At 49.4% G+C, this 11,560-nt stretch overlaps 1 protein-coding gene across 1 annotated transcript in view; it reads left to right on the forward strand.

The window, feature by feature from the left end:
- The window catches only part of ITGA11 (integrin, alpha 11), a 94,779-nt gene that overhangs the window by 67,020 nt on the left and 16,199 nt on the right, over positions 1-11,560 (forward strand). The window contains exons 15-19 of the mRNA XM_010834508.1: positions 1,989-2,155; positions 3,527-3,669; positions 4,961-5,071; positions 8,504-8,589; positions 10,058-10,265. Of these exons, the coding sequence (XP_010832810.1) occupies positions 1,989-2,155; positions 3,527-3,669; positions 4,961-5,071; positions 8,504-8,589; positions 10,058-10,265 (715 nt within the window). The remainder of the gene's footprint in view (positions 1-1,988; positions 2,156-3,526; positions 3,670-4,960; positions 5,072-8,503; positions 8,590-10,057; positions 10,266-11,560) is intronic.

An 11,560-nucleotide genomic window follows, 5' to 3' on the forward strand; every position in this document is an offset into this window, starting at 1 on the left:
GAAAGTGAAGTCGCTCAGTCATGCCCGACTCTTAGCGACCCCATGGACTGCAGCCTACCAGGCTCCTGCATCTATGGGATTTTCCAGGCAAGAGTACTGGAGTGGGTTGCCATTGCCTTCTCCAATATATATAGTACTATATATATGTTAATCCCAAATATTTCCAGTTTATCTCTCCTCTCCATTTTTAACGTTTGGTAACTGTAAGTTTGTTTTTAAAGTCTGTGACTCTGTTTCTGTTCTGTAAATATGTTCATTTGTATCTTTTTTTAGATTCCACATATGAGTGATATCTTATGATATTTGTTTTTCTCTGACTTCACTTAATATGGTAATTTCTAGGTCCATCCATATTGCTGTAAATATCATTATTTCAATATTTTTTATGGATGAGTACTATTCCATTTTATATTCCATATGTATATGTATGTATGTACACCACATATTCCTTATCCGTTCCTCTGCTGATGGACACTTAGATTGTCTCCTTGTCTTGGCTGTTGTAAACAGTGCTGCAGGGAACACTGGGGTGCGTGTATCTTTTTGAATTATGGTTTTCTTTGGATATATGCCCAGGAGTGGGACTGCTGGATCATGTAGTAGTTCTATTTTTAGTTTTTTAAGGAACCTTCATACTGGTGTACCAATTTATATTACCACCAACAGTGAAGGAGGGTTCCATCTTCTCCCCACCCTCTCTGGCATTTACTGTCTGCAGATTTTTTTGATGATGCCATCCTGACCAGTGTGAGGTGAGCCCTCCTGGTAGTTTTGGTTTGCATTTCTCTGGTAATTAGGGATGTTAGACATCTCTTATTGTGCTTTTTGGCCATCTGTATGTCTTCCTTGAAGAAATGTCTATTTAGATCTTCTGTTCATTTCTTGATTGTGTTGTTTTCTTTTTTGATATTGAGCCGCATGAGCTATTTGTATATTTTGGAGATTAATCCTTTGTCAGTCACTTCATTTGCAAATATTTTCTCCCATTCTGTGGGTTGTCTTTTTGTGTTGTTTATGATTTCCTTTGCTAGGCAAAAGCTTTTAAGTTTAATTAGTCTCATTTGTTTGTTTTTGTGTTTATTTTCATTACTCTAGGAAGTGTATCCAAAAAGATATTACCGCAATTCATGTCAAAGAGTGTCTTGGCTATGTTGTCCTCCAACATAGGAAAACATCTTGAAATGTTTTCACAGGAAAACACAAATCTTAAATTTGCGTCTTTAATCCATTTTGAGTTTATTTTTCTATATGGTGTTAGAGAATATTCTAGTTTCATTTTGTTTGCATGTAGCTGTCCAGTTTTTCCTGGCACCATTTATTGAAGAGACTGTCTTTTCTCCACTGTATATTCTTGCCTCTTTTGTAATAGATTAATTGACCATAGGGATTCCGTGGTAGCTCAGCTGGTAAAGAATTGACCATAGGTGTGTGGATTTATTTTGGGGCTTTTTTTTTCGTGTTCCATTGATCTATATTTCTGTTTTTGTGCTAGTACCATGCTGTTTTGATTACTGTAGCTTTGTATTGTAGTCTGAAGTGAGGGAGCCTGATTCCTCCAGCTGTTTTTCTTTCTCAGAATTGCTTTGGCTATTTGGAGTCTTTTGTATTTCCATACAAATGTTAAAATGTTTTTTTCTAGTTCAAACATCAGGAGTTTTTAAAGCTCTCCAGGTTACTGTAGTGGACATGCAGGGTTGATGTGATGAGGCAAAAGGATGTCAGTATGGTCTGTAGCAAGCATACCGCTAGGAAAATGACAAAGGGTTGCCTTGAGGGGCTATGAGATTACTTAGCCTGCCCTTCACTACTTGTGCACATTTTTGCCCAATCCTGTGACACCAGAGCCCCTCTCTGCAGGCCCCACCACCTCCTCACCCTCCAGTGGTGGTTTTAGAGACCCCATTCCATCTGGCTCTCCACCTTCCCCCAGGTCCCAGCAGGGCAGCCTTGCACCCTGCCCACCCCTGCTTCTCTCCCTCCTCCTGCAGGTCCCGCCCTGTGGTTCAGATCAATGCCAGCCTCCACTTTGAGCCATCCAAGATCAACATCTTTCACAGGGACTGCAAACGCAGCGGCAGAGATGCCACCTGCCTGGCTGCCTTCCTCTGCTTCACGCCCGTCTTCCTGGCACCCCATTACCAAACTGCAACAGTCGGTAAATCCGGCCCCTCCCCACTCCCCCAGCTCCAGTCTCTCCCCGGAGGACTTTGTGTTTCCTCTGTTTCTAAATCTGGGCTTTTGCTGAAATGGGTTTTGAGTGCCAGGGTCACACCTAGAGCCACGTTTGATGACTTCTAGATGTCCATTCAGTGCTCTCATTCCAAAGGGCAGAGAGGGGGTCTCATGCCAGGGAGACGATGGCAGTGAGCAGCAGTGACCAATGTGGGAGAGGCTGGGGAAGGTGGAAACAGTCAGAGATAGGGTTTGAATCAGAACAGGGGACGAGAAGCAGTCTAATAGCTTAGGGTGTAGAAGCTGTGAAGTCAGATTCCGAGAGTCAGACCCATGAGGGATCTGAAACAGGGTATCAGGTGGATAAAGACCCAAGTAGCAGTGGTTTCTGCTCAAAGTGAGCTTGAGTCCACAGCAGGACAGTTTCCTTCTGAGGGTCCTTCACTCTCTTCCAAGGCTGGGATCAGACACTGGCTTGTGACAGCCCTGGGCCCAGTCATCCCCAGAAAGTGGCAGCTGCAGGTTCCAGGACCAGACTAGGCCAGTGCAAGAAACTGGGACCACAGAGAGCTGCTCAGCCAAGGAGCAGGACCAATCAGATGACTTAAAAAGGGGTGTTCCAGAAGGAAGATGAGAACAAAGGCAAGCCTGGGTGGTGGTGTCCTTCTTTCAGCTTCTATGAAAGGAGAATAATACCAAGGACCTGGCACACCCAGAGTGCTGCTGTGGTACCAGAGAAGGGGCTGGGCTTTTCTTACATTTAGCAAAAGATCAACCCAGTTGAAAGGGAGGGGAATGCAGTCTTTAACCTCAGAACAGTCTTAGGTTTGAGAAGCTGGTGGGCAGGGCCTGGCCAGTCCTCCCTAGTGTGATGGGAACTGCCACCTGCAGACACTCAGATCCAGGCCCAACAGGATCCCAGAGCAGAGGGTGAGACCTGGGAAGGTGACAGGAGAGGGCAGAGCTGTGTTGACTCCAGAAGGGGCTCAAGTGGGGGCATCACCATGACACCCATACTGTCTCCTCGCCTCTTCCACTGCGTTCACTCTCCCCTCCATCTCCTCCTCTTTCTTTATCCCTTCACTGCCAATTCCATCTCCCTTTCTCCTTCTTCTGCCTCCCTCTTCTTTTTAGTTCCTTCCTTTGGCTTTTCTCACTGTACTGCTTGCTCTCCATGTGGGAGTTTCCTGCCTACATTGAGCCTTATGAGGGGAGAGGAGTAGCTCTTCCTTGGCCAGCCTGGAGGGCTTCCTGGAGGAGGCTGACTTTCCGAAGGCTATTTGTAAAGGGAAGTAAACAGTCTTTGGTGGAGATGTGGCTCCACCTCCATGGTCTTCCCCTCTCCTTCCTCCAGGCATCAGGTATAATGCCACCATGGATGAGAGGCGGTACACACCGCGGGCCCACCTGGACGAGGGCGGCGACCGGTACACCAACAGGGCCGTCCTGCTCTCCTCCGGCCAGGAGCACTGTGAGCGGATCAGCTTCCACGTGCTGGTGAGCCGGATGCCCTGCAGCCCCAGAAGCAGAGCCCAGGCTCCTCCAGGAAGAGAACAGAGCTGGAGGAGGTGCTGCCATGGAGAGGCAGAGAGCTCAGCTGCTGCCAGGCTGGTGCTGAGCCCCCAGCAGACCTCAGGAGGCCAGCAGGGAGCAGTGTCCTGGACCTTGGGCACCCACACTCATACCCCAGAGCAGAGGCCGCTGGGTCACACTGCTTCTCCACCTCACTGGACCCTCCTCTGATATCCCCTTTGCCATCTCCCACATGCCCACCATTGCTTAAGCAGGGGGTGAAATCTAAGGAGGGAGGTGGGCTCAGTGATATCTTGCAGAGAGAATGGGGGTCAGGGGCCATGGCTCAGAAGGAAGGGATAAGCAAAGCATCAGCTAAAAAGGAAGACCAAGGAAGGTGGACCAGTGGCATGAAGAGGCTGGGGGGAGGAACAGAGGCCAGCCTGGCAGAGAGGGGAGCCAGTGGGGGCCAATTCCTCCACCCAGAAACTCCAGACACCCAGGCACAGCTCCAGCCTTGGAGACACAGACAGGAAACACTGAGAGCCCACCTGGCCTCAGTATCCAACGGGCAAAGATCAGAAAAATAAGGAGTCCTAGTGTATGTTAATGTGTCACCCCTATGACGTGTCTGTGTTCTCAAAGTGGGGGCCCCAAGACCAGCAGCATCGTCATCTGGGAACTTATTAGATATGCCTTAACACAAGGAAGCCACTCATGTCAAGATTTGCATTCCATGAGAGAGATTCAGGGATTCTTCATTCAGCTCTAAGCATCCCCTGAATGCCCCTATTCCTGTGTCTTCTTTCGTTGATTTGACACATTTATTAAGCCTTGTCACAGTGCTAGGACAGTGCTAAAAGGCTTCTGAGGGGCTAGGACTAACACAGAATCACATAGTTATGATGCAGTGCAAGAGTGTCAGTAACAGTCTGAACAGAGTGTGGGCACGTGTTGCTGGCTGGCTTCCTAGAGGCTGGGGGTTGAAAATACAGGTTCCCAGGCTTGAAGGATGATCTGGAGTTGGTGGAACGTGCAGGAGGTGGGGCTGGCATACACGGACCCAAGGGCCCTTTCCAGGAGCACACACGCCAGCTGCAGACCCATCTGGGAACCTCTGTCCACCCACAGATGCTAAGGCTCCACGGACTCATGCTCAGAGCTGACAAGTTGCTGCCCTCCCAGCTTAGGGAGATGACAGTTCTCTCTCAGCGGCCCTGGCCCAGACATGAATGTTCCCTCTGCCTTCACCCCATCCTCATCTCCTCCCACACAGGACACCGCTGACTACGTGAAGCCAGTGACCTTCTCAATCGAGTATTCCCTGGAGGACCCCGACTACGGCCCCATGCTGGATGACGGCTGGCCCACGACCCTCAGGGTCTCGGTATGTCCTGGCACCCGGGGAAGCAGCTCTGGCACATACCCCACCCCAGCCCTCACCTCCTCCCAGAAGCCCAGGCTTTGTGAGGGCACAAATGAGTTCTTCCCCTACTGCACCTTCCCATCTCCTGCCCCACAGACCCCCAGCATGTCCTTCCCTCCTTCCTCGTGACCTGTGCTGAGCGGTTTCTTAAGGGTAAGGACCAGCCTTCAAGGTTTCCTGTGTCCCCAGCTGAGAGTGAGCCTGGCATGGATCCTGAGAGTCACAGGATCAGAGGGACTTTAGTTCTTAATCACCACCTCCCTCATTTACAGATAAGGACACTGGAGGCCAGACAGAGTGATTCAACCACAGAGCCTGGTCTGCACTGGTTGAATGATCGACTTATTGACAGTCCTCCCAGCTCCAAGTATTCCAAAAATAAGTTGTTTTAGCCTCATCAATGGCTCTGCACACCCCTCAATCCACACTTCTCAATCCCTGGCTCTAGGAGTATTGGAATTGTCTGGTACCTAATATTCAGATGCTCCCTATGTCTGCAACTCCATATAAATCCCACACAAAGAAAACGTCAGACAGTTATCAGTTCTATCTAATCTGTTCTAGGAGAGCAGGCAAAATAAACCCTGAGGATCTAGGAAACAACTGTCAAATATTCCACAGTGGTCTAAGACCATGACCCGTGAGTTCCAGCCTCTACACTGTCTCTGAGAATTATATAGAACCCAGCCAGCAAACAACAGTCTCAGAATTACTCACATGCTTGCTTGTGTTTCTCTGACGTAAAAGCACTGTGTAGTCAACAGCAAGGTTTCTGAAGATCTCTGTTCTCATTCTCCCCCATCAGCCTCCCCCAGCTCCCTCCTCTTCCCAGAGCTGCCACATCTCACCACCTACCACCCACCTCACACCTTCCCTCTTCTCCTGATTCTGAGTCACAAATGTGTAAGTGAGAGTGTCTGAAAATGCAGTTCAGGAGAGGGGGGTGATACTGGCCTGGTAAGGCTGGAATCCTCCTTAGTGAGCAGGGGAAAGCTGGATACACTGAATCTTAGTATTTTCCCCATCACAGTCATTACAAAGCCACTACAGCTCATGAGTGGATACGAGTCACTCATTCTATAAGCTTGCTGAAGCCCGTGGCAGATGAATGGGAAAGGTATTCTCTGATGATGATACGGATGCAAGGTGGTGATCAAAGTCATAGGCCAAGTCAGAATAGGAATCAGCTCATAGGTAGTGTCATCATGCAATGAGATGATGGGGGGAGGGATTCCTGGAGGAGGTGGCCTTCCCATGGTCCTTTAATAGACATGAGATGGGGACAACAGGCTTTTATTCCAGGAAAGCTGACAGCATAGCCAAGGTGTGGATGTGGAAACAAGCAGGATGAAGGGATGTGTAAAGAAAAGATGAGAAATAGAGCTGAAACCGTCAGTCTGGGCATATTACCAAGGGCTTTGGATAGCAGCTAGATGTTTCAAAATCTTGTCAATATAGATTTCTAGCCTCCAGCAAATTAGAAGCGTTCTTCCCATCTCTCTGCTATAAGTTCTTATTTAGTTTCTCCTCAACGCCCAGCACTGTTCTAGTACCATAAAATCTTGCCTCTGGGGAGAATGAGCCATTCCATACAATTGAGTATAACAGATGCTTATCGTGTTAAATTATCCCTTTTAATCAAGTGGATAGAAATTTTTCTGAGGGTTATTCTATAGTTTTCACACTTAAACAGTATGCTGGGCAGGGGTGGGGCGTATTTCATTGGAGACTTGAAATCACCAAGGTGAACTCGGAAGCTAGAATACAGTGAAGCTCCCAAGGGCTTCCAAAGTGTCTGGAGTTATGTCCTGTCATTTAAAGCCTTGCTTTGCCCTCCTTTGTATAGCTCTGCTTTGTATTCCTTGCTAGCTGCTTCAAGCTACAAATCCACCATGGATGGGGAAGCTAAGGAGCAGACTTAATAGAAACGTGTCTAAAGCAAGAACACTTGGATCTGAGAAAGGGCTTCCCTGGTGGCTCAGACAGTAAAGAGTCTCCCTGCAATGCAGGAGACCTGGGTTCGATCCTGGATGGGGAAGATCCCCTGGAGAAGGGAATGGCAACTCACTCCGTTATTCTTGCCTTGAGAATCCCATGGACAGAGGAGCCTGGTGGGCTACAGTCCATGGGATCACAAACAGTCAGACATGACTGAGCGATTAACACTTTCAGGGAGCTCCCCTCTTCTCACTTCCAGAGAAGTCAGTGACCGTAAGATACACCTGGCCTCTGATACCAGCTTCCCCTCCCTTGATCTAGGCTGTGCTCCTGTTTCACCACTCAGCTCCAGACTTGAACACCCACCCACCCACTGAGCACTTCTACCCGGATGGGTCACAGGCACTTCAAACTCAGTGTGCCCCAAACTGATCCCCTGCATATAACCCCTCCATTTATAAATAAATGGTGTAGCCATCCTTTCAGACACTTGAAACTTGGCCAACATCCGGGACCCTTTTCTCCCTTAGTCCTGATGAACTCCAGGTCCTGCTGCTCTGCCTCTGAGGTCCCTAACCTGTTTCCCACTCTGCACACCCACAACCACACCAACACCATCGTCATCTCTTATGTGAACATTGCAGCAGCCTCCTCAGTAGGGTCTTCAACATGCATGTCTAGGAGGACAATCCCAGCCTAAAGCGGTCAGTGACTCCTATCAGTTGCAAGATACCACCGCCATGACGCTGTAGAACATGACTCCAGCCATCTCTCCATCTCCTGCACCCCTTACTACAGCAACACGAAATAACCATTATTCCCCAAACTTACCATGCTGCCTCATGCCTCAGGCCCTTTGCACAGACTCGTCCTTCTTCCCAGACTACCCTCTCCCTGATCCACCCAGTTAACTCAGTCCTCCTTTGGAACTCTGACCAACTGTCACTTCTGTGAAATCATCTCAACCATCATGGGCCAAGATTACCTTCTCCTCCCTCTGCCTCTTCTATTTCTCATACAAATTTTGCGTATTTCACACTGTAATTATTTGTTCACACACCCATCTTCCCCATGAGTTGAGAGCAGAGGCTGTATATTCCTCATCCTTTACCCCCAGTACCAGAGAGCTTCCTCCCCACAGTAAACACTCAATCAGTGTTGACTGGTGCCAGGTAAGTGGGTGTTCTGTGCTGGTACCTTGCTTAGAGGATTGAAAGGGACCCAGGATGAGTTGAGTTTTGAGCCATGTTCTAAAGAAAGGACTATCTATGCAAAGCCATGATCAAAAGCAGCATGGTATCTGTAAAAAGGGCAGAAAAAAACAAAGCCCATGTCTAGTGCCACAGAGAGAGGAGCTGGTGTGCTGTGAGGGTAAGGGATGAGCCACAGGGAAGACCGGGACTGGAGGCTGTGGGTGCCCTTTCCAGCCGCCATACCTGCCTCTCCCTGGCCCAGGTGCCCTTCTGGAACGGCTGCAATGAGGATGAGCACTGCGTCCCTGACCTCCTGCTAGATGCCCGCAGTGACCTGCCCACAGCCATGTGAGTTGGTTTCTCCCCTCTCCACCCTGACTCCTTTCGCTCCCCTGCCAGTGGATCTGGGCTTCCAAGGCTCTGGATGACAATCTTGCATGCCCTTCTCCTAGGCAGCAAGGACCAAACACCGAACTTGGAGCATGGGCCTAGCTTAGGCTCTGCCTCTAACTCCTGTGTGACCTCAGGGAAATGCCTAGCCCTCTCTGGGCCTAAGTGACTGCCTCTCTAAAATGGATAGTTAGTCTAATCCAACCTTCTCAAGCTTTGTTTAGAAAAAGAATCCTTTCTATACTATAAAGCTGAGAAAAGGTGGAGACTGAGGACCTAGCGTTCTCAGTACTCATTGTGCAACTCCCAGACTAGATGACTTGTGAGGTCCTTGGACTGACCACTTGGGCTCAATGCTAAGGAGTTAGCGGGAGATGAGCAGGGTGATCACGATCCCCTGGAAGAAATAAACTAGCAGACAAGGAAAAATAATGATCCTATTTTAAATTTATGTAATGTGTTTTCAAAAAATTTATGCTTAACTTTTATTCAACTAGAGATGATTAGATAATAAACATATACCGTAAATGGAAATAGTATAACGTGATTGCTGCTGCTGCTAAGTCGCTTCAGTCGTGTCCAACTCTGTGCAGCCTCATAGACAGCAGCGCAACAGGCTGCCCCGTCCCTGGGATTCTCCAGGCAAGAACACTGGAGTGGGTTGCCATTTCCTTCTCCAATGCGTGAAAGTGAAAAGTGAAAGTGAAGTTGCTCAGTCCTGTCCGACTCTTAGCGACCCCATGGACTGCAGCCTACCAGGCTCCTCCGTCCATGGGATTTTCCAGGCAAGAGTACTAAAGTGGGCTACCATTGCCTTCTCTGATAACATGATTTTATATGTATATATATATAAATAAATAAACAATAAGTATCTACTGTATACCACAGGAAACTGTATTCAGTATCTTGTAATAAGGACTTGCCTGGCAGTCCAGTGGTTAAGACTCTGAGCTCCCAATGCAGAGGGTACCGGTATGATCCCTGGTCAGGGAACTAACATCCCACATGCTGCTTGGCACAGCCAAAAAAAAAGTGTGTGTGTGTGTGTGTGTATAAAACTTATAAAGGAAAAGAATCTGAAAGAGAATAAATATATATAGATATATTAATATATATAACTGAATCATTTGACCATACACCTAAAACTAATACAACATTGTACATCAGCCATACTTCAGTTAAAAATACAAATAATAAACAAATAAATAATAGAAAAAGTACAACCAAACCTTGTGAAAAGGAGTAGAAGCAAAGATTCTAACCAGCTGGGCTAATAATCAGGATTGTCTCTGAATTGAGCTCTGAGCTGCCTGGCAGCCAAAGCCAAAAGGAAGCGTGCTGACAGCGGGTTGATGCACGCACAGTGAGGCCTACCCGTGCCTTCCCCATCCCATGTGCCTGATCCCTGCCCGTCCCTTTGCCTCAGGGAGTACTGCCAGCGGGTGCTGAGGAAGCCTGTGCAGGACTGCTCTGCCTACACGCTGTCCTTTGACGCAGCGGTCTTCGTCATAGAGAGCATGCGGCGGCGGGTGGCAGTGGAGGCCCTGCTGGAGAACAAGGGTGAGAACGCCTACAGCACCGTCCTAAACATCTCCCAGTCCGCAAACCTGCAGTTTGCCAGCTTGATCCAGAAGGTAAGATCTTGGTGGCCTGCCTGAGGGGAAGCGCACAGGCAGGAGAGGAGGGCTCCAAGTAGGGGCCTACCTGCCCTTCAGAATCACCTGGCAGCTTAGAGATCCCTGTGTCCGGACTTGTGCCCGACGTTCTCACTGATGTGGTCTGGGTGGGGCCTGGGTCAGCCTGCTATTAAAGCTTCCGGGTGATGTCAGCGTGTAGCCAGGGCTGAGACCCACGGGGAAGGGCAGTCTGAGCCTTTCAGAACCAAGGAGAGGAATCTCCTTCAGCCTGCACCCTTGGCCCTTGTTAGGGACACACACACATTCACACACATATGTGTGCACAACAGCACGCACACACCCTCTGCCTACAGTTCCCCCTCCAGACTTTCTCAGAAAAGTCCTTCTAACAAGAATCAGAACTGACTTCTCCCCCACTTTAAAGCTTCCCATGGTTCCCAGCTGCTTTCACAACAAATCCCAAACTCCTGTTCCGGCATTCAAGCCCCTTCCTCCTTCCCCATCCACCCCTGCCACTTCCGCCCTCGCTTATGGCCCCACTGGCCCCCACTGTTGCCCAGTACACCTGCCCTTTCACACCAAGGCCCCCTCCCTCCTTTCCCAACAAGCTCCTGCTCCCTCTTGGTAACCCCTTACAAGTCCTGCTTACATTTCACCCTCTCAACAACCCCAGGAGGTGATGGTGGTGGTCGTGTCCCCCTGTACACAGGAGGAGATGGAGGCTCAGAGAGGGTTTAAGTGGACTGAACAGGGTTGGGCAGCCAGCAAGTGGAGGAGCAGGATTCCCACCCAGCAGCTGGCCCCTGCCCGCAATTCACGAGAGAGCATGGTCCCTGTGCCACACTCCCTGGGGTGGCTTCGTGAAGCCCCAGAAGGTCACACAGGGCCCCCCAGCCTGCACAGCTCCCTGGCACAGCTTTGTGCATACTCCATGGGCATCATCAGTGTCTGAGCGCTGCCCTGCTATAACCCTGAACTCCCAGAGGGCAAGTGCCCTTTCTCAGTCACATCTGTCCCCAGGGCTGGGCATGCAGAAGGCCCTCAAGACAAGTCTGTTGAACAAGCCTAGGAGATTATTGTCACGTGTGGGTGCTCGGGGGTCCCAGGCTCCATCAGACACAGTCTCTGTCCTCACAGATCTCACAGTGTCCACATGGGGCCTGGGGGTTGCAGAATAGAACAGCCAGCCCTGTGTTCTCACCTCGACCACCCCTTCCATTGGCCTGAAGAGAGACAGGACGACCCCTCCCCAGCCACACACACACACACACACACACACACACACACGAGCA

This window comes from Bison bison, unplaced genomic scaffold (genome assembly GCF_000754665.1).
Source record: "Bison bison bison isolate TAMUID 2011002044 unplaced genomic scaffold, Bison_UMD1.0 scf7180017864034, whole genome shotgun sequence".
NCBI classification, from domain to species: Eukaryota; Metazoa; Chordata; class Mammalia; order Artiodactyla; family Bovidae; genus Bison; species Bison bison.